This window comes from Melanotaenia boesemani, chromosome 21 (genome assembly GCF_017639745.1).
Source record: "Melanotaenia boesemani isolate fMelBoe1 chromosome 21, fMelBoe1.pri, whole genome shotgun sequence".
Classification (NCBI taxonomy): domain Eukaryota; kingdom Metazoa; phylum Chordata; class Actinopteri; order Atheriniformes; family Melanotaeniidae; genus Melanotaenia; species Melanotaenia boesemani.
Genome location: NC_055702.1, coordinates 24,856,402 through 24,879,259, shown reverse-complemented (window position 1 = coordinate 24,879,259; position 22,858 = coordinate 24,856,402). Strand labels below are relative to the sequence as shown.

The following is a 22,858-nucleotide window of genomic DNA, read 5'->3' as shown; positions in this document are numbered from 1 at the left end:
AGGGAGCTGAAGATTCAGCTTTGAGACAAATAGTTGATGTTGGGAAGTTCTGCAGTGGGAAGAGAGCTGAATGTCTGAAGCACAGTGTCCAATATAAACAGTGTTTCTGTTGAACACTACGTGAATAAATGGGGGGCTGGGGGAGGGGCCGTTGCTGGAGCCTGAGTGAATTCTTTTATGGCAGACAGTGTGCTCCAGAAGGAGTTTTTATCCCCCTCAGTGCCTTGCCTGTTGTCCCGGTTTTCACCCTAACCCAGGCTCAATGGCTTCTCGGTCTGAGAAAAGCGTTTAGGAGAGGAGGTGATGGAGGATGCAGGAAGGCTAAGGTTTACTCAGACGTGGGAGACACAGAAAGACAGGCTGGGATATAATGAAACCTGAGGAGTGGGAGCAGGAGTCATGGGCAGAGACAGGAAGTGCGGGGTCGGGAAATCAGTGTAGTTTCCCAGAGCCGGCTGCTCAGAATCCCACCGTTCAGGCCTCTGCTGCAGCTACCGGCTGCAGGCCGCTTTACTGCCTGATGGACCGGGGTTAATGTCCACGCTTCTACACCAACAAACGCCGTTTTCCGGTGACTGCCTTTTGTTCAGAGGATCACTGTTGTGATAATGGGATGACCCCCCCGCCCCCCAGTGTCACGCCCAGCTGCGTTTGTTTTTGTCACCCACAAGCTCGGGAAGTGAAAGCAAGACCATGGCTAGAGTCAACCTGCTCCAGTTTGACATTAATGTATATTTTCAGCTCTGAAAATCCTGATCCCTCATAGTGCCACTTTTTATGCTTCATGGACAGACAGACAGACATTTTATTGATTCCCAAAAAAAGTGGGGAGCTCAGCTGCACTTGTTAGTGTCAGGAATAAAAATAAAATAAAGTGTTTAGTCTGAAGGGTTTGATATTGACTGGACCCAGCACACTCACCCTATTGGGTTTTATGTAACTTAACTTAAATATTTTTTTATTTGTGTTGTACTTTTCAAAATAAAAAGTATAGTATCAGATAGTATTTTAATTAAGGAGAAAAAGTTGAAACAAAAACATTAAAATTATAAACTATAATAAAGTTGTAGGGCAGTATTCTAATGAATAAATAAATATAAAAGTAAAAAAAAAAAAAGAAAGAAAGGCTTTCCAATAATAAGTGGGAACCATTTGATAATCACTGAGAAAAAAAAGTTTTTGAGAATATATTTGTGTTTTCTGTTGAATCTGGAATGTTTTGATTCACTTTTTCCCATCTTCTCTTTCATTTTTGGGCCAGTTTTATGTTGTTCTTTTTTCTAGGCGCTCAATACTCTAGGAGTCAAAAACTGACAATACAATAACTTGCATGTTCTTCAGTCTGCAGCAGGTCAGATTACTGTGTCTGAGATCATTTATTCAGCTGTGATTCCTTTTTCTTTGTACTTCAGTAGCATTGCATGCTTTATCACCAGGTTAGGGGGTCAATACTGTCAATAACACGGCGTTACAACATTACGGTTTTTGCAACAGCAATGTACAGGACCTCCTCTTTATTAGTGGAGATACATGTAACATGCTTCAGAGTTTCCTAGTTTGTACATCTGTCAGTGCTCTGTGTTTGTTTCTTTTCACAAACCTCCAACTTAGAATGAGAATTTTTTTTACTTTAAGCTGATTAATCCTCAGCAAATCTTCTCACACACGTATTTTTTCTAGTTGTGTTGTCTATTGAAAAAATGTGTCTGAAATTGTGACTGCATAAGACTAACCGGAGATCATTTTTAAGGGACTGCTGCTCTGTGGTCTGGTTTTTGCTGTATTTGCCTGTCCGATGATTGCTCGTAGCAAACATTGGAGACAGCGGAGCATTTAATACATTTAGGCTTTGTCCACATGGCACCAAAGCCGGTTCAGGTGTAAAACAGTAGCGAAAACTAGGAGAAAGGCTTCAACATCCACACGAAAGGGCCTTAGTACCTACTACAAGGCTGTGGGGAGGCACTACGATGATTAAAGCGTAACACTCCAGAGCTAGAACAAGATGTAGCGCATGCACAGATAATGACATATCTGCTTGCTCCTGCTGTTGATGGTACAGTAGTGTATTACTGTGTTATAAAAGCCGTGCATTTTGGTGCTAAAGCTGTATACAAGCCAGGACTGTCTGGAGCAGCACCACAACATGGCTGGTCACGGACGCCATGATTGTTGTTGTGTTGGCGTGTGTTCATCACACTGACGTCATATCCTCTAGTGGTTCGGCTACACTGACCTCACAGTACCACAGATGGTAGAGGTCTCAAACCGATCCACCTCGGTACCTGGTTTTAGACATGATCGGTTTCATGGAGGCTAATCCCTGGTTTCATTGGGATGAAAGAGTGGATTGCTAAAATATTTTTGGGATTTTACTGCAATTCGGTGTCGTGGGGACGGCACTTTAGTCTCTGTGTTCAGCCTCTGTATGCACCAAAAAGGCAAAACTTTACAGCTGCTGCTTTTATCTGCCAGTGGGAGGGTGGTCACAAGATGTGTCGCTAGTCACCACCCCCTCATCCCTCCAACTTGGCCGACTGATGCATTCCTATCTTTTACTGCTCATTTCGCATGTAACAAACCCATTAGCGCACGTTGTGCACGTATGTTAGCGCTGGCAGAGTTTCTGCATAGTTAATAGATCCGAGATACAGGAAATATTACTGTAAAGACATTTGTAATTGCAGCAAGTAAAACGTGTTTACTGTTGATGTTTTGTTTACTGTGTTACTTGAGGAAAGAGGCTAACTGTAGCTGTTATCACACAAGCAGTGATGCCCTGAAATTTTCTCCAGATTAGCCGGAGCAGTTGTCAGTGAGAAGGCACATGTCCAAATCGGCTGCTTGTCGTCGTGCATGCTTTATCCTTTCTGCTTCACGGTTCTATGCGTACACAACAAGTCAGTCCCATAAATGAGCCGAGCACATAACTGTCTGCAGGGTTAACAGAAAGGAAGTGTGCTTATTCATTACATTTCTGCCATGAGACTTGTGTAAAACCAGAAGATTACAAAAGTGATTGTCAAGAGGAAGGTTCATTTTACACGTAACAGCAATAAAATATCTTTAAATTAACTTGTTTAGGTAATGACTAACTCAGAAATGATCTGAGACAGTGAGGCTAGTTTATGATTATTGATTTGACCGTGTTACAGGCAGGTAAAATCCACCAGTTTCTTCTAGTCTGAGTTGTTGATACCTGTTTTAAAGGGAGTTGTTGCAGTAAGCAAATACGTGTTTGTGTAAAGAGAAGGTGAGCTGTGCTACTCATCATCCTCAGTGAAAATTAGCCTGTGTACTCTGCTGTCTTTTCAATGCTATCAGATTTAAAGCAGATCTTAATGCTGATTCAGCACTTTCCCATTGCATGATGCTGGCAGGTGTTGGAGGGATTGTGACCATTGTAAAGACGGTTTATGAGACCTGGCTGTTCATGAGTTAACAAACAGGCTGTATTACTGAAGTTTGCATGCATCATGCCCTCCCTGTCTACCAAGGCGCCATCACGTAACTAAACTAAACAGTGTGAGCTCCAACACATGCAGATCAACAGCCCTGGTCTGACACTACATATTACCATGGTAATATGAGTACATGTATTATTTATTGGATTGTTTGGGATCTTTGGACATCCAGCAGACAAGGGCAATCCACAAGACCTTTACAGGGTTTGTGAATCACTCCGTTTGCACCGGTGCATCTGACTCTTGTTGGTCCATGCTACAGAATTTAGGTGCACCCAAATTCTCAGACTTAATTTTATAATAAGAGGTAGGACTGGGCAATATTTTTAGATTTTCAAATATATCAAGACTTTTATCACATGAAATACAAAGTGAGGGAATATAGTTTATATCGAGATAGCTTGTTTTAAGTTGAAGGTATCTTCTCTAGTTGCATTTTGCACTACAGTGGTCCCTCGCTATAACGTGGTTCACAGATTTTTTTTTTTTTTTTTGTGCAATTTTGCATGCTTTTTTTTTTTTTTTTTTACAGCGCGTTGTGTTCTGCGTCCTGATTGGCTGTAGACCATTGTCAATCAATCTCCTCCGTGCTGTGTCTCTGATGTCTTTGGTTTAATTGTATAATACTGGTCTTATTTTTCTACAAAGGTTTGAACTTTGAGGGTGTTTAAACTAGGGCTGGGCAATATATCGAGATTTTCCAATATATCAAGACTTTATCAGACGCAATATAGAAGGAAGGAATATCGTTTATATCCAGATAGCTTGTTTTGAGTTAAAAGCATCTTTTCTTTTGCATTTTGCACAGCTGTATTTTTGTTATGGTTATTGAAAATTATTTTTAATTTATTTTGTTTTAGGAGCATTTAATTTAATATAAAGGTACTTTAATTTCAGTCAGCTGGTTTAATGCACATGTGCTGATGATCCTTAATAAAAGTGTATTTAGCACTGAAGGCTGTAAATTAGAGCTGTCTCTTTGGTTATTTAACTATATATATATATATATATATATATATATATATATCAATCAATCAATCAAAACTTTATTTATAAAGCGCCTTTCGTACAGGATTGTGGCTCAAAGCGCCTTACATTTAAAAACATTCCCGTCCAATCACCCTCACCCCCCAACCCCCATACAGGCACACACACTCCTTCAGCCTAGAATAATTCAAAGTACATGATGCCAGGTGCAGATGGACAAATGAGGAAACCTCATCAGTAGGGGATCCATCTGCACCAAGGGTGGGACAGTATTCTGCCAAGTTTCTGCAACTGCAGGGACACAGGAGCACGGCGGCCCGGGGAGACCTGGCTGAGACACCAGCCCCCACCGCCAAGACGTACGTCCCACCGCACCGATCAGCCACAGCCGGACACCACCCCCAGTACAGACGGAACCCCGTAGAGGAAACACTGGAAGGATCCAGAAACAATAAAAGGCAGTAAAAGAGCATTCAGTGTATAAAACGTCAGAAGTAATAAAACCAAATATTACGAAGCTAATTAATACTTAAATAACTGAATATCAACTAAAAGCTAAGCTGAATAGATGGGTCTTCAACCGAGTCTTAAAAACATGAATGTTCTCTGCAACCCTGAGGTCCTCCGGCAGACTGTTCCACAGGTGAGGGCCGCGCCACTGGAACGACGCCTCCCCGTGGGTGTGTGTCCTGACCCTAGGAATGACTAAAAGTCTACTGCCGGAGGACCGCAGGGATCGCGAGGGTTCATAGGGTAAAAGCAGATCTGAGAGATAAGAAGGTCCAAGACCATTAAGACATTTAAAAACTAATAAAATGACCTTAAAATCGATCCTGAAGGACACAGGGAGCCAATGCAGTGATCGTAAAATGGGTGTAATATGGGCCCGCCTTCTGGTCTTTGTCAGGACACGTGCTGCTGAATTCTGAAGAAGTTGTAAACCTGAGATGGTTTTTTGGGGAAGACCAGAAAGCAGGGCATTACAATAGTCAATACGACTTGTGATAAAAGCATGCATAAGCGTCTCTGTGTTGGCCCGGGAGAGAATTGGGCGCACTCTGGCAATGTTTATATATATATCCTATATCGGGATTCAGGTAAAAAATATTGAGATATAAGATTTGGTTATATCGCCCAGCCCTAGTTTAAACAAGGGCTGGGCGAGTTGTTGTGGTCATTGAAAAGTGTTTTTCTTTCATTTTGTTTTAAGAGCATCTAATTTTATTAGGGATGCACGATAACCATTTTTTAAAACCAATAACTTTCAGCTACTAAAGGCCGACACTGATAACTAATAACCAAAAACAAACACACTTAAGATCATGACATCACTACTAACAAAACCTAAAAGACTTTTCACAGTTTGTATGAGGGGATAGTGAATTTTTTTCCAGTGAAAAACTTTTAGCATGCCTCTCAAACATTTTCTAAACATATCAAACAGAACTATTTGATATAATGTGTGGATACATTTGGCGATAGCATCATATTTGGATGGAAGGCACACATAGCAAAGTAGCTGCAGCTCGGCATCGTAAACCGTGGATCCAAGTCATGAGTCAGATGAGAAAAGCCTCTGCCCTCAGCGAGGGTAAAGGTCTGGTCGTCAAGCGCCATCATTTCCATGATTAAATCTTCAATAGCCTTAGCCCGTGGGTCACGTCTGGGAAATTTCTTGGATGTCTCACACACCTCACAGATGTCTGTCAGTCCTGGTGGCTTCTTTGTGGTTGGCTTTAAATTTTTTGCATCTTTAGCAGCCTGGGCGTCCTCATACACTTCCAAAACTTCGTCAAAACAATGATTATGTTTCGGGTGACCGATCAGGTTTGTAGAACTGAAGCTTGTGCTACTTTTCTCTCCTCGTGGAACTTGTTTGGAACAGTTATTACAAATAACTGTCTTCTATGGAAGCTTTGAAGAATCACTGACGCCATGTTCTCTGTTGTCAAACGTAAGCATGCTGTGCTGCATGCTGGTGGTGCTGCATTCATGGGGGTGATGGAAATTCCCCATTCCCACGTTTGCTAGTTGTGCTTCCAGCCTTTTCAAGTTCACGCTTCTATTGTAACATGTCGAAAAATACACTGGATGTCGGTTCAAGCCAGTAACTCAGTCAGTTTTCTGGTTAGATAACAAATTAAAAAACTATCAAAACTATGACTGAGTTTTAACGAGTTGTCTTCCAACATGAGGGGTTATTCTGACATTCTTCCAGTCAGAAAGATTTTCTCTTTTTACACCAACGTCACATTAACGCAGCATGCACTGCCGACCATTCAGGTCTCAGAGTATAAGCGGAGCACTGCCGTGCTGACAAAAACATGTTATCGGAGCAAGACATTATGATATCGGACTTATCGGAATGACATAATAATTTGATAGTTATCGTTCATCCCTAAATTTTATACACAGCTGCTTTAATTTCAGTCCACTGTTTTAATGCACATGTGCTGTTGACCCGTAATAAAAGTGCATTTAGCCCTTAGGGCTGTAAATTAATACGGTCTCCTTGGTTACTTGGAAAAAAAAAAGAAGTTATGTCGAGATCATGTACCGTGATTGGGATAAAAAATATTGAGATATGACATTTGGTTCATATCGCCCAGCCTTAATAAGAAGAATTTCTTCTTTGGCTTTATTATGAATATCATTTGATTTTAATCATCTCAGACTCCAGTGTTTTAGTTTGCTGCTGTTCGATGCTAAAGGTGCGCCTGGGAGGCAGGATTGTTCTTTGGTCTGGCAATTATTTCAACATGCAGTGTTTATTTTTTGAGACATTTAAAAAAAATTCTTATCATTTCAGCTCTGAATGTTTATGCTCTGGACAACAAAAGTATCGTATAAAGTCAGATCAAATCGCTTTGCATTGTCAACTGGAAGGAATTGTATCTCATCGTATCAGCAGCGCTGGCAGCGTATCGAGTTGTACGGCTCAGTGGGTTACCTGTTTGACTTTAACATGGAAGACTTTAGTTCAGTTCCGAGTGACGAACGTATCCCCAGAGATTCATCTATCCCTTTAACATCCCTGTAATTAAAAGGAAATGCTCCACACTGAAACATGATAGATGTTCCTAGGGGACCTCTTACTGATGTACCAGAGATGAACTTTTGTTTGCAGGGAAGTACCATGGCAACATGCTGGACAGCTTTAGTCCACATTAATACGTTTCCTTTCTGCTACGTTCACGTGTGGTGCTCATGCTGCTCTGAATCAAGCCAAATCAGCAAAAGCCAAATTAACTATACGTTTCCCCATCAAACAAACGTTTTAATGGATTCAGCTTATCAGAGCTACCTTCATAGACACGTCCATACAAGTTTAGCCCGGCATGTATAGATTTTTTTGCTGGCGTGCAGTGACACAGAGCAATAACAGAGCCAGCTTTAGTAATAATGGGTTCCTTTTAGCTTGCAGCAGACTTGGAGCTGTTTCCTCATGGTTAGCAGCAAAGCAGAGAGCAATCCTAAAAATCGTTTTCCCGCCAAGTAAGGATTTATGTTTATATGTATGTTTATCTTTTGAACTTTTGCACTGAGATAGTTGAATGAGTGAAGAAGTTAAATTGTGTGTGTGTGTGTGTGTGTGTGTGATAAATCTATCTTGTCTGAGTGTGACTCCAGACGGAGATTTTGTCACACTGGTCCCATCTGTTCTGTAGCGTGTCATCACACAGACTTGATTACACCATGAGGTTCACAAACTAGTTGTGTGTGACTGCAAAATGCACTGCAAGAACAGAGGAACATCTGGATCCCTAGAGGCTTCTTTCAATTAAATTCCCCCTCCTCCTTCAGCTCACATTCTCCTCCAGTTTTAATGATTACCTAAATGGGTGTCTCCCCCCTTCTTTCCTTTACAGGCTAAACCTATTTATGGCGGATGGCTGTGCTTGGCCCCTGAGGGAACAGACTTTGACAATCCAATGCAGAGATCCCGGGTAAGAACGTATATTATATGCATGTGTGTTTAGATCAATAAAATGTTTTACAAGCACAACGTTGCTACACAGATGCCACCTTCAGTTTCTGAAAAAGCCACTCTATAGTCCTCTTGTGAATTTAGGGAAGGTGAGGTTAAACATTTAATTATTTTTGCTCTATTGAGAAAGAGCAACGTGTTTGTGCTTTTAACTGCTTACTTTAAAGTCAGGCTGTTCTAATACGCATGTGTTTCTGCTTACAGAAATGGCAGCGGAGATTCTTTGTGCTGTACGAACATGGCTGTCTGCGCTTTGCTCTGGACGAGTCGGTGAGTAGTGCATGCAGTCCACTCTGGGTAGTTAAGAGTTTGCTGATTTACCTTGATGCTGTTGCAGTGTGCATCTTTAAACCTGATGCTGGTAAATCTGCAAGCAAAAGGTAGTTAAATGTTGTTGGTTGTTGGATTGTGCTGCATGATGCTAAGCAGTTTTTCTGTCTTTAGCCTAAGGGCCTGTTCGTGCTTACATGGAGGTATCCCTCTGTCCTCCCAGCCCACACAGAGTGAAGGAGTTTTGTGTTTAATAGACATAGATAATGAAGTGCAGTCCTCCAAAAAGTTAACAGTGTGTAGTCCTTGGAAATGATGCTGCACGTAGGCCTCCTGTACATGTGTGAGATCAGATGAATTTTTTTTTCTTTCCTTTTCTAAAAACATATTTAAATTATAAAAAACATAATTTAACTTCATGTTTTTCATGTGAAGGTGTCTCTTGTGAATAACGTCACTGAAGTCGGGCTTTTCGCTGTTTAAAATTTTTTATTTTCAGCCAAATGCAACGCAACCGCTTCAGTGATTTTCACACTGTGAAAATGACTCCCTGATGTTGGTTGTCTCTTAGTAAAACTCGTAGTGGCTTCAGATAGACCCCATTTATGGGGCTATTACCCTTTTTAATCAAGAGAGTAAAATTTCAATCTGAAAGCAAGTTTTCTTGTTTTCACGCTCAAACATCATATTACTCTCTCTCAAAACTGAAATGTTCTTCACTCAAGCTTTGTCTCCCTCACACTCGTACACATTCTCTGCTCTCTCCAAAAGCTCTTGGATATTTTTTCCTCTCTTGGGTTGCTGAATGAGCTGTCTGTCAAACGCCCTCCAGCCAGTAGAATATAAATGATGACCGAGCAAATAGTCCCCACCTTCTTCTTCTTTTACTTTGAGTAAAAAAAAAAGGTTTATATATTTCTTGATGAATCAAGTCAATATCAATACCGATATTGGAGCTGATCTGTCCTAACTCGGTTTTATACTAGGGGTGTTAAATTAGATTGTCTCTACAACTCATCGTAATGAAGACGTGGACGATTCTGCATCGATGCAGCAACAAAACATAATAAATTCTAAGTAGTGTAATGTATATATTCTGCCGCTGCTTGCGTGTTTGTGGCATGATCTAGCTGCTGCAACAGCTTGGCAGATAGATACCAGTCTCCCAAGAAAGGTTCGAGGCTAAATATGTTTTAAAACCTTTACTTAGGAAAACTGTAAAACTAAGCAAACATACAGAGATACATCAGTATCTCACTGGAAATATATTCCTCGTCTCAGTGAAATCACATAACATTACACATCAAAATGTTAGCTTAAGGCTAACGTCTATAGAAAATATCATTGGCAAGATATGCGCTAATGAACTAAAAAGATTAAAACAACTTTGTCCATAAACAAATGTTTACCTCAACAATACGCTGTGTTCAATTACAAATTGGCTGGAATACTTAGAAATGTTTTCTGGCCATAAAGAACATGAAAAACATCTTAACGTCCATATTCTGTCTGAACTGACTACGGAGAGACTGAAGGGACAAAACACTGCTTTACTACAAGACATCTCGCCACTAGAGGGTTACTTTACCAATTTTAATACCAGTACGTCACAGTATAGTCATGATGTTTCTAGATTTTTAGGCAGTGGAAGTTGGAAATAACATAATTGTTTACATGTTTAGAAAGTTTGTCAATATCAAGACATTCAGATTAATTTCTGAAATAATTAGAAATAAACAGGGAGTTCATAATTATTCACTGATGAAGAAAGTAGCAATGTGCAGTATAGTGTTTGCCCTAAATTGGCCACCACGGCTGAATTGTTAGCGCCACGCCTTCAAAATGCTGAGAATTAAATGGTCTCACATGGACATCGTCAACATTTCTTAAATGGACCTGCATCGCCGCCTCCAGAAGTGCAGCAGTGGAAATGCTGTCAGACACCAGCTCTGCACGTGAATGCAGCATGAAGAGTGCGTAGATGAGGAGAGAGGCGGGGCCTAATCAAACTTCATTAGTTAATCCCACAGGGAGGGTAAACTTCGAGAGCATCCGACAAGCTTATTACATGTGGAGTTTGGAGAGAGGAAAGGTAGCTGCTGATAACTTGCTTTAGATTTTACAAGTTGAAGAGAGATTCCAATAAAGATATTGATGATTAACAGCAAACACGATGCTATGTCACATTAAGTTACTGGTCATAGTTGACACTAGTTATCTTAAACAATGTAATCATGTACGGTAATCATGTACGGTTGCAATTTCAGATGTTAAAATATTGTAGGAAAAGGCAACCGATGCAGGGAGCTCTGGACCGGTAACGGCATCAGTGCCACAAGGTTCAGGCAGGATTCCTGAACCATATCAAATGATTTAATACTAGAGTTTTCTGCTGCTATTCACAGACTTGGACAGATATAAAATGAATGCAACTTGTTTGTAACTTATTTGATCCTGTAATGTTTGACAGGCAGGAGTAACCCAAGGGTTAGATGCAGAACAGCGTGACACAGGAGAGTCATGGAGGAGCAGGGGAGGCGAGTGGCGAAGGAGACGATGAATTAAAATAAAATTCCAACAACCAGAATGCAAATTATGTCACTGACACATTTAATACAAACATATGGGTGAATCATATTTTGTTGCTGTTTATGGTGCCTGTTGTTTGATCGGTCAATGTAAATAAAAAAAAAAACACTGGTGTCAGTTACAGGAAGAGTGATTGTTGAGGGATGTATGATTTGATTGATCAGTGTTAATAAAACCTCAGTTACAGTGGAACTCAGTGGTATCAAATCAAAACACCTCAGTCAGGACGTCCCCGGTTGTGTTGTTATTCCTGTTGTGTGTGAGGAAGATAAGTTCAGGTGTGCACATTGAATGCAGATGGTTAAATGACTTGAAAAAAACGATTCTCAACACGTTTGTGAGACGAAAGCAGCGTCACAGATGTGATATAATGTGCAGGATTGAGTTCAGGAAAAGGCTGTGAGATTTACAGAGAGGAAGTCGGCTCTGCCCACTGCAGGCCTCTGTTTGTGGTGCAAGAGTGTCGCCAGGGGAATGTGACACGGGTGACCAAACCCATACCGGCTGATCAGGCTGCAGATAAGGCTGCTTGTGTGCAAACACTTGGGGCCACACACTGCCAGCCGGCCCGTCAGAAGACACACACTTTCACATGTTTTAAAGGATATTGGGCCCTCAGTTCAGGATGGTCTTTAACTCGTAGTTCGGACTTTGAACAGGTGTGTGGCTGAGAACGATGAGGGGGCGTGATGAGCCAAGTGTCTTTGAGAGCAGGCCGAGCGTTTGAAGTCACGCTCGGTGAATCTCTACGTGATGACAATGAGAGGAAACCGGCTTGTTTCCACTGTATAACGTGTTTCCAGTGACACCCAGGCTGGCGTGCAGTTGTGTTTTCCTCTGATTGTAACAGTGATTCCAAAACTGTCTGCCTCATTGTCCTTCGCTCTTTTCATCTGCTCCACGAGGCAGGAAAAGTGGGTCAGGGAAATGGCTGCTTTGTGCTCCAGACCCTGAGGATAGGATCTTTCCAAAAAACCCTGCGCTGATAACAACCTGTTAACGGTCTTGATCTCATCAAGCTCAGCGATGTTTACCCAGTGGCTCGAACCAGCGTTTCGAGGGCAGATAAAATGTGTTTGAGGTCAGAGTTTAGCTTTACATTCACATATCTTGTTCCTCCCTTGGCTTTTGTCTAGCAGAGATTTGCAAAAGCCACATCCACCTACTCTTTGTTGTCTATTCTCCACTTTCATTGTTGCTCACCAACAGACCGGCTCTGCTTTGGAGGCTTATATCCACATGTAAACAATCTGCCCTGATAGTCGTCACATGACATTCTAGCCACATGAACTCTGGTTAAGAAAACGTTGTTTTAATGTGATGTGGTTTACATTCATCCAGAGTACAGAGGTATAATATAGATGTCAAAGGACAAATGAAGGAAGAGAAGTGACCCCCCCACCCCCCATGTTAGACGAGCGCTCATACCAACAATACTGCGGCTGAGAGAGGGTGAGGGGGTTTTAACAATGACACAGAGCTATGGGACTAATTCACTATTTCAGCAATGATCACGGCACAAAAATGAAGCAGCAGGTTTTCATCCTTCGTTTCTATCTTGGAGGCAGTGCAGTGATAAACACATCCTATAGCGCTTTCAGACAGACTCCGTTCTGGTTCTGGCTCCGACACAGTTCTGGAGTCTCAGAACCTCGATGCTATATTGCGAACTGGCTCACGTTCACGCAGTTTTACCAGAACTAAAGTGGGACAGCTTTACAGACAACATCTTGATGATTTGGTCCTGAAAAGTGACGGTTAAGTCGCCAGGCTGCGTTATAACCTACAGTTTCCCAGAATAGACAATAAAATTCAAACGACCGAGCAAATTTCATCATTTTTCTTTAACAGTCACGGTGTGCCTTCTTCACATTCTGAAGCTTATTAAATATTTGGTCTGACGTTTGTTTGCATGTTTTTGAAACGCCACACATAAAACATGTATGCACATTGACAGCCATGAGGTAGAGCGGTCGTCTTGTAACCCGAGGGTTGCCAGTTCGATCCCTGGCCAAGTCGAGTTCATCCTGCGGTGTCTTTGGGCAAGACCCCCTAATTGCTCCTGATGGGTCGTGGTTGAGCGCCCTGCATGGCAGCTTCCACCATCAGTGCGTGAATGTGTGTGTGTGTGAATGGGTGAATGTGATGTATGATGTAAAGCGCTTTGGGTATCGTTCCAGGTACAGTAAAGCGCTATATAAATACGGACCATTTACCATTTGAGAACCATGATTTTTTGGTCCCTGTTGGGAACTGACTTTTCAGGTTCCTAACCCTATATGCCGGTTGGCTCCATCTTTGGTTCGGGAGCCTGCCCCGTGCCAGTGCCCGGGCAACGTGAGAAGGCTAACAGCAAACAGTGGACCTCTGAAGTTTTCCTGGTGAAGTGCTTCTGGTTATAGGGGGGAAAAGACGAAGGTGCGGTGGAGGATTTAAAGAGCTCAGTTTCTACATGTAGTTTTAAATTTAAACAAACAGACAAACCAAAAATAGAAAAAAACTTTAAATCAGCAAATCCCACCAGTTCATGCTGTTTGTCTGCCCTGAAGTTTTAATTTAGTTTTTTCTTTGAATAACACTTTGTATTCTAATGGATCAATCTAACATATTATGATTGATCCATACTGAGTAATTCTCCTACATTTTTAACCTACCTCTAACTTCATAGACTACAGATTACACCAGAGCGCCTCAAATGAGCATTTAGTCTGTTATTGATGCTCTAAAGATCTGAATCCACATGTTGAACAAGGTCCAGGGAGTGATGACATGACTTGCAGTCTATCGGAAGCAGTAGCCATTTAAAGCTGAGCTATTCTAGCCAGAAAAAGAGGGAAAGATGCTCTCCCATTTAAAGCAACATTCCTTCTTTAATGCCCTTATTTGGTGAAGTGCAGTGCGCTCGCACCCCCAGGACCACTGAGTGCAGAAGAAGGAGAGCGCTTGCCCCTAAACCCCACTGAGGAAACGTCAGATGTGGTGCAGATGCAGAAATTACTCTCACCCTGCCAGCGATGGCAGGCAAAATTACTCCAATCACACATCTGTAATACTTAAGTACATCATTTTAACACAAGATGAAGAGCTGAAAGTGGGAGATTATTCCACAAGAATGGAAACTAAACGGAGACCACCCAAACAGAAAGGTCGATGACCACGAGAAGAGGCTGGGAGGGGGGTCTGACGACTTTCATCCAGAGCTGTGCCTGTTCTGCATCATGTTTTAGAAAAGAGAGTGAGATCTGGCTGTAGCACATCTCTGTTGTAGGGTTTCTGTAATAAGTGGCCTTGTATCCACAGAGTCGGGCTCTGTTAAGTTGTGATGGAGGACGCTGTGTGGAGGAACATGCAGCATATAAAACAGCAGTCTCCTCTCCAGCGCCCACTGAGGCAGACTTGCCTTTGGCTCAGCCTGTAAAAGCCTCCTGGAGGATTTATATAATTTATGGAGTGGGTGTACGCCACTTACTTCCAAAACTGGTCCACTTATTTATTTTTATTTTGTCATGTAGTTTTTACAGTTTTTTCTTTTGTACTAGTTTACAGTTTGGCTTTACAACACCAGATTACAATTACCCTATAGACATTTTTTCACTGTACAGGACTTTATATTTCCTGTGTGCTGTGTTCTGTTTCAGTGTTTCTCATGTCATGTCAGCCTCAGATTTCTGTGAGAAAGTCATTTCTTTTAATAATATCTTGTTGTATGGCTAAAATTAGGCCCGTGGATGGCAGGCACAATTGGAGGATATGGATTCGGCCCAGTTGTGCACAAGTGAAACCCAGGACAATTGATATGTGTTTGAATGCAAAGTGTTGGCAGATACATGTCCTTTGTTTTGGTGCCAGAAGCACTGAAGAGTTTCTAAGCAACAAGTTGCTTTTTACACTGGCGGCACCAGGATCAGATGGACTACAGTCAGTCAGGCTCCATCTAGCAAACAAATAACAGAAAGCCGGCTTCAGATACGTATCTGCTCCAGCTCAAAGACCCCATATTTGAAGTTTCTAGAGCTCAATAGTTGTGGGATTAAACAAGACTCAATTTAATAGAGCAAATGCAGATTTAATGTTTATATTTCTCGACGGTCCCTTTGCTGCAGACAGTAAAATGATTGTTTTCTGGGTCTTTTGTTTCCATGTTGGTTTATTATTGGGATAGATGGGACAGCAGGAGAGCTGCAGTCCATTCAAACTGCAGTCTATTCAGACCACTGACTAAAATTACATTACACCATAAAATCCCTGCTGACTCTCACAGGATTCGACTATCTGGCTAAATTTGCTGTGATTAACATCACAAAAAGGCTCTTCTCAAATCCAGAAAAGATTGAGGCGAATCAAACAAGTAAAATAAGAAGTAGTTGTTGGTGTTTGATCTACTTTACCGATGCACTGAGGTTTGCTGGACAGTCGGAGTCTAATCTCGTGCCAAACTTAAAAGTCAGTGTCATTTCTTGTTTGGCTCATGATAAAAAAAAACTTTCTATCAACGTGTATGGCTGGGTATAAACTCTTTGCATTTTTACAGGCAAAATCTGGGAAGGTACCAGATATCCGATCCGACCTGTCCTACTTTTTTGGGACCCATCCATCAGGGTCCCAGTCTTACCGAACCGACCTTAAAGGTGGAGCTTGATACGCTGCAATCCGTTGATTGGTCAAAAGAATATCCTTCTGTGTAACTCAGCAATAAGGACAGAGTAGAACAGTTTAAATATGTTTAATATACAAAGGATTTTTTTCTTTTTACAGCCACATGCCAAGAAGAAAGAGCTCAAACTGCTGGATGTCCACTATTATTTCTTCTTTGTTTCTGTCGTATTCTTCGTTATAATTCAAGAAAGGTGTCACGGCGCCAAGACGTCTTGCTATAATGGAGCTTCATGCATCCACTGCTATCTGGTTTATACCCCACCTACCTGGTAATGCAACAGAGATTTCTGTTTACCGAGCCAAATCATCCTGTTCTGAGCCGGACCCTTTGGTGGATTCATCTGAATTCAATCTGAATATTTCAGGGGTGCCCAAGTCCTGTCCTCGAGATCTACTATCCTGCAACTTTTAGATGCAATCCTCCTCCAACACACCTGAATCAAATGACTGCCTCGTTTATAGGCCTCTGCATGGATGAATAACATGTGGATGGGGGGATTCAGCCATTGGATTCAGGTGTGTTGGAGAAGGGATGCACCTAAAGGTAGCAGGATAGTAGATCTCGAGTAACCTCAGATTAATATGTGGCTTCACTTTGTCGTCTTTTTCTTCTTTCTTAGTCGTCATCTTGGACCGCTCTCTCTGGTCTCATCTCAGACTCTTAACCTCCACATATCAGTCTTTACCAGCTTGGTACATAAACTATATTCATGGCTGTAATTTGTTGATTCTTTCAGCTGCATCAGTGTAGTAAGTCATTTCTCTCCACCCTCTACGGTATCCTCCGTCTCCTCTACTTAATCTCTTTCCATTTAATAAGAGTTCCACTAAAATTAAACTTGTCTTGGGGAGGGTCAAGCTCTGAAATGATCATCAGACCGGTGAGATTTGTGTTATTCAGGGAATTTAGCCTCCTTAATGCTGAATCCATGTTCGCAAGATTTTAGGAGTTCCTTGACTGTTTTGTTTTTATCTGATTAAATTAATGAGTTACTTGGTGTTATTTACAGTGGATTCATCCATTATTAAGGAAAACTGGACTTTTAGGACAGCTTTGTCAGTATCTTTCACAAGTTTACTTGTGTTTCTAGAAGGATACTCCATCTCTTTCATTAATTTAACCAGATGAGAAAAATCTGCATTCATTTAGTAATAAAACCATTTGGTGACATTGATTGGAAACAAAAAACAAAAACTCAAGGCCACGCAACAGAGCATCTCTCATTCACTCAGGCTGTAGCATGTCATGTGGAGCTGAACAGCAACGGCGTGATGAAGGATGTGTGTGAAGACAGGTACTATCAGGTAGTCCCTCCCATTTGTTTAGACTGATGGTTAACTAAATATTTTAAAATGTAGGTGTTTACAAACACATCCAGTTAATGTGGCATTTATATATTTATTTATGCATTTTACTGGTAATTTCAGTTTGATTCATAAAGTATACTATAAAAATTTAACTACCATTTCCTTTCCCCTCAACGTAGCTGCTTTGAAAGTGATTTTCCAAACACATTCAGTTTCTGTACAAAGTATCTGTATCAGATCGTTATCGCCGATACTGGCTTGTACTTGACTTGGTATTGGATCAGTAAAAAAACATCACTATTAAAAATGCCATTGAAACGGCACAACACTGTAGATTAAATTGTGCGGTTTATGTCACCACTGTTCTGTTCCAGCCACAGATATATTCAGAGCCAGTTAGCCTGAAACCTTTATTTGGGCTGCCTGGTAACGTTACCGGCCCCGGCGTGATGACATCACTGACACCAGCACCTCTCCTAGCGCCGATCCTTTCTTCTGTTTTTCCCTTCACACGATGTGATGTTAGATTTGCATTTAAATTAGTTGTCCATGAATGGATCCACTTACCTGCGGGAAATCTGCTGACATTTGGTATGGTTTGGTTTGCAGGAAGTCAGGGCTTAGAGAGTATGTGTAGTACACATTTTGTTGTACTGGAAATACAGATCCACTACCTGAGCTTTTACCTGAATGTACGCTGCAGAGTGAGACCAACGTTCTTCACAACTTAAAAACTACCACAGATCATTGGGTTTTAAAGTTGTCCAGGCAGATGGCCGCCCTTCCTTGTTCTGGTTCTGCTGGAGGCGTTCTTTCCAGGTAAAAGGGTGTTTTTTCCTCTCCACTGCTCTGTGGGGGATGCTGACCTCGACTCAGGACGTTGTGAGGCGGTGAAAGGAATACTTCGAAGACCTTCTCAATCCCACCAACACGTCTTCCGATGAGGAAGCAGAGTCTGGGGTAGCTGGTGCTGGCTCTCCTATCTCTGGGGCTGAGGTCGCTGAGGTGGTTAAAAAGCTCATCGGTGGCAAGGCCCCGGGGGTGGATGTGGTCCGCCCAGAGTTCCTTAAGGCTCTTGATGCTGTAGGGTTGTCTTGGCTGACACGCCTCTGCAGCATCGCGTGGACATCGGGGACAGTTCCCCTGGACTGCCAGCCAGGGTGGTGGTCCCCCTCTTCAAAAAGGGGGACCGGAGGGTGTTCTCCAACTACAGGGGGATCACACTCCTCAGCCTCTCTGGTAAGGTTTATTCAGGGTTGCTGGAGAGGTGGGTCCGTCGGATTGTCGAACCTCGGATTGAGGAGGAGCAGTGTGGTTTTCGTCCCAGTCGTGGAGCAGTGGACCAGCTCTACACCCTCTTCACGGTCTTTGAGGGGGCATGGGAGTTTGCTCAACCAATCTACATGTGCTTTGTGGACTTGGAGAAGGCATTCAAGTGTTTCCCCCGGGGACTCATGTGGGGGGTACTCCGGGAGTATGGAGTGTCGGACCCGCTTGTACGAGCCGTCCGGTCCCTGTACGACCGGTGTCAGAGCTTGGTCCGCATTGCCGGCAGTAAATCAGAATTGTTTCCAGTGCGGGTTGGACTCCGCCAAGGCTGCCCTTTGTCACCGATTCTGTTCATAACCTTTATGGACAGAATTTGTAGGTGCAGCCGAGGTGTTGAGGGGATCCGGTTCGGTGGCCTCAGGATTGGGTCTCTGCTCTTTGCGGATGATGTGGTTCTGTTGGCTTCATCGGGCCGTGATCTTCAGCTCTCACTGGAGCAATTCGCAGCCAAGTGAGAATCGGCTGGGATGAGAATCATCACCTCCAAGTCCGAGACCATGGTCCTCAGCCAGAAAAAGGTGGAGTGCTCTCTCTGGGTCTGCAATAGGGTCCTGCCCCAAGTGGAGGAGTTCAGCGAGGGAAGGATGGAGCGGGAGATGGACAGGCGGATCGGTGCGGCGTCTGCAGTGATGTGGACTCTGCATCGGTCTGTCATGGTGAAGAAGGAGCTGAGCCAAAAGGCAACGCTCTCGATTTACCGGTCGATCTACGTTCCTACCCTCACCTATGGTCATGAGCTGTGGGTAGTGACCGAAAGAACAAGATCATGAGTACAAGCGGCCGAAATGAGTTTACTCCGCAGGGTGGCTGGGTTCTCCCTTAGAGATAGGGTGAAAAGCTTGGTGATCCGGAAGGGGCTCAGAGTAGAGCCACTGCTCCTCCACATCGAGAGGAGCCAGATGAGGTGGCTCGGGCATCTGGTCTCCTCCTCCGCCTCCTGGGCGCCTCCCTGGTGAGGTGTTCCGGGCACGTCCCACTGAAAAGAGGCCCCGGGGAAGACCTAGGACACGCTGGAGGTACTACATCTCTCGGCTGGCCTGGGAACCCCTCGGGATCCCTCCGGATGAGCTGGTGAATGTGGCCGGGGAGAGGGAAGGCTGGGTTTCCCTGCTTAGGCAGCTACCCCCGCTACCCGACTCCAGATAAGCGGCAGAAAATGGATGGATGGATTTTACAAAACAAAGACCAAGAAGAAACATTAAATCTGGAAAGGCAAGTTATTCAATAGACACAATAGTACACGGAACAGCAAGCTGAATATTTGCCTGGTATGTTTTCTCCAGAATGTTTCTTTTAAATGGTGAGGGAGAACTAGTCTCCCTATTACACTTAATGAACAGCTGATTGAGGTGCTGAGAAAGTACGCAAATGTATACATCACGTTTGGCATTTAAAGACACCGAAACCACTGCGTACACAACCCCGCCCTGCCACGACGAAGTTTCACCTTAAATATGATACAACCAGGTCAGTCTTTCATTGCACATAAAGACAGAGACATCCCCTCGCTGTTATTCCTGGCCTGTCGCAGACAAAGTTTCTTACAGAGGATGAATTGACCAGACCAAAAGGAACATTTTTAAAGGGCCTCATGAACAGGAACAAAGTTCTCGCTTCTCGTGGAGTATATGACCTTCGCTGTCACGTCTTCGTCGTCACTCCCGAACAAGCCGCAGTAGAACCAGACAGAAATTTGAGATGCCAGTGTTCGTTTTTCATTATTTGCAGAGCAGTGTCACATTTCCTAAGTACAATTTCTCACCTATATTATGGTCTGTACATGTACGCATATTGAGACTTTATGTTCATATGGATCCATTCTTACGATATAATTTGTAACATCTAAAAAAAATTATAATTCTGAAGGCATGGTGGCTTTAGTTTTGCCATGATGGTGCGCCAAGGTCATTTATGTAGCGAAAATCCTGAACACATTCAGCTTCATTATAGCATAAAGAGTATACCAGAGAGGCTGAATGGGCTAAGTTACCATAACAAGCCAGCGACTCCAAGCTAGTTACTGGTAAGCAAGTTCACCAAGCTCATTCACGTCACTGAATCCATTGAATTCTTCATCCTCTGTCGTTTCTGAACAACTCTGCAAACTGCTGATCGATTATCGTTTTCAGCTGCATATTTTACTACCTGCAGTTTGTAATCTGCAGAATAGGATTTTTCATTTGGGGGGGCATTTGTTTGTGTTGTTTGTCTTTCTCAGTAGTCTTTAGGTTAGTGTTTTAGTTAATTTTTTTCATGGTGCCATAGTAATCATGAGCCTATAGCGCCCTGTAGCGGCTGTAGATGGTAATGCTTACTCCTTGGTTCATATCAGTTGATGTGAATTAACATTTAAAAACATGTTAAATTTTATATATATATATATATATATATATATATATATATATATATATATATATATACATAAGTCGCACCTGACTATAAGTCGCAGGATGAGCCAAACTATGAAAAAAACTGAGACCTAAAGTCTGGAAAGTACCGTAAACACTTGCTTATTGATAAACATGAAGTCACAGCTGTGACTGCAGCTGTTTTGCAGATGCTGGCTAACCCACAAACCTACTTAATCACCTGAGTTTGGTTATGTATGGTCACTGTTTGATAATAGATGACTGACAGTGTTCTATATTGTCTCTTACCTTACCTTATATCTTACTCTTACACTTCATTATTCAAGTCGTAATGGAGGAAATTCTTTCACAGTGTCTGAGTGTTCAGTACAGTGCTGTATTTGGCAGCCCCTGGGGGTTTGAGTCAAATCTTAATAAAGCTGGATCTGTGCTCACTGGCCTAAAAAGGAGCTAGAAGGAAGCCCTCACACCTGTTTAACATCTGTAGCAGCCGTGGCCTGATAAGCAGCGATGAGAATGTGTGGGAGGAACTTTCCAGGATTTTTTAGTCTGAAGTTAGTGAGACTCTACAGGTTCAAATAAAAACACAGACACAAACAGCATACCAGCTTAGTTTGGCGAGTTTTTGGTTCTTTTCACAAAACACTCCCAGCCCCGCGTTCTTCACTGATCCCACACACAAAGCAGCTTTAGTCCGGCATCCTGTTGCTGTCATCTCCCCTTTTCACTCAGTGTCCGCCACAGCTGAAAGGATTTACCGGTTACCACGGTGTCCGTACTGTACGAGGCTGTGAAAGCAGCGAGCAGCACCGAGGCATGTTTTCCTCCGCTGTGTGGAATGTGATATAAGTGTTTAGTCGGGCACTCGCCCATTAGACATGCAAACAAACTGCTGGATGTAAACAAACCAGTTTCTTCCCAGTTTTTTTCTTCTTTTCTTCACATTTAACATCTTACAGTCTTATTACATACAGGAATGGAGGTGAATTTGTGGTGTTTTGTGTCCTTTAGCCAAGCACGCTGCCTCAGGGCACGGTGAACATGAACCTCTGCACGGACGTCATTGACGCCGAGCCCAAGACGGGCCAGAAAAACTCGCTGTGCATCGTTACCCCCGAGCAGGAGTACTTCATCAGAGGAGAGAATAAAGAGATCATAAACGGGTAACATTTCTTCTTGTGTGTGTGGCTGCTTGTTAAAATACAGGATGTGAATGCAGAAGCATCATAAATGTTCTGTTTGTTTATAGGTGGAGCGAACAGTTGATTGTATACCCCCGAACCAACAAGCAGAACCAGAAGAAGAAACGTAAAGTGGAGCCTGCAACATCTCAGGTAACTCTCCTCAGAGTTATTCTCCACCCCCCTGGATTCATTGGGTTTCATGAGTCTGCATTTATGTCCAGGAACCGGGTCCGGCCAAGGTTGCAGTGACGGGCTCCGGTATCCCTGAAGCCGAGAAGGTTCCAGACTCGAGCTCCATCATCTGGCAGGAGGAGCTAAACCAGAGGGAGGCTGAGGGGGCGGCAGTGTGGGCTGCCGTTGACCAGCCTTTAGGATCACCGCTGCCCCCTGAAGGTAGGGAGGAGCAACTCCGACTCCTTATTGTTTGTGTTTTAATCGGGAAAATCAGGAATGATTTTTCAAAATGTAAATAAAAGGTAAACAGAAGTAAATAAATAAATTTTTTGACAGGGCTCCCAACAATCCAGTTAAGTAAAACTTCTAGCAATAAAAATAATCTGTAATACATCTGCATTTTTGATGCAGTGACATTTAAATCTGATCAGTCTTCTGAGCTTTTAGAACACAGCTAAAAGGAATGAGTCTGAGCTGAGGAACATGGCTGCAGCTCCTCTGACCTGCACACACTCACTGATTCTGATCAGGAACATTGAT

At 42.7% G+C, this 22,858-nt stretch overlaps 1 protein-coding gene across 3 annotated transcripts in view; it reads left to right on the top strand.

Moving 5' to 3' along the window:
* LOC121632152 (myosin phosphatase Rho interacting protein) overlaps positions 1 to 22,858 on the top strand; it is a 63,282-nt gene that overhangs the window by 2,243 nt on the left and 38,181 nt on the right. For all 3 annotated transcript variants that reach the window (XM_041973359.1, XM_041973360.1, XM_041973361.1), the window contains exons 2-6: positions 8,321 to 8,398; positions 8,644 to 8,709; positions 21,972 to 22,123; positions 22,210 to 22,294; positions 22,366 to 22,537. In XM_041973359.1, the coding sequence (XP_041829293.1) occupies positions 8,321 to 8,398; positions 8,644 to 8,709; positions 21,972 to 22,123; positions 22,210 to 22,294; positions 22,366 to 22,537 (553 nt within the window). The remainder of the gene's footprint in view (positions 1 to 8,320; positions 8,399 to 8,643; positions 8,710 to 21,971; positions 22,124 to 22,209; positions 22,295 to 22,365; positions 22,538 to 22,858) is intronic.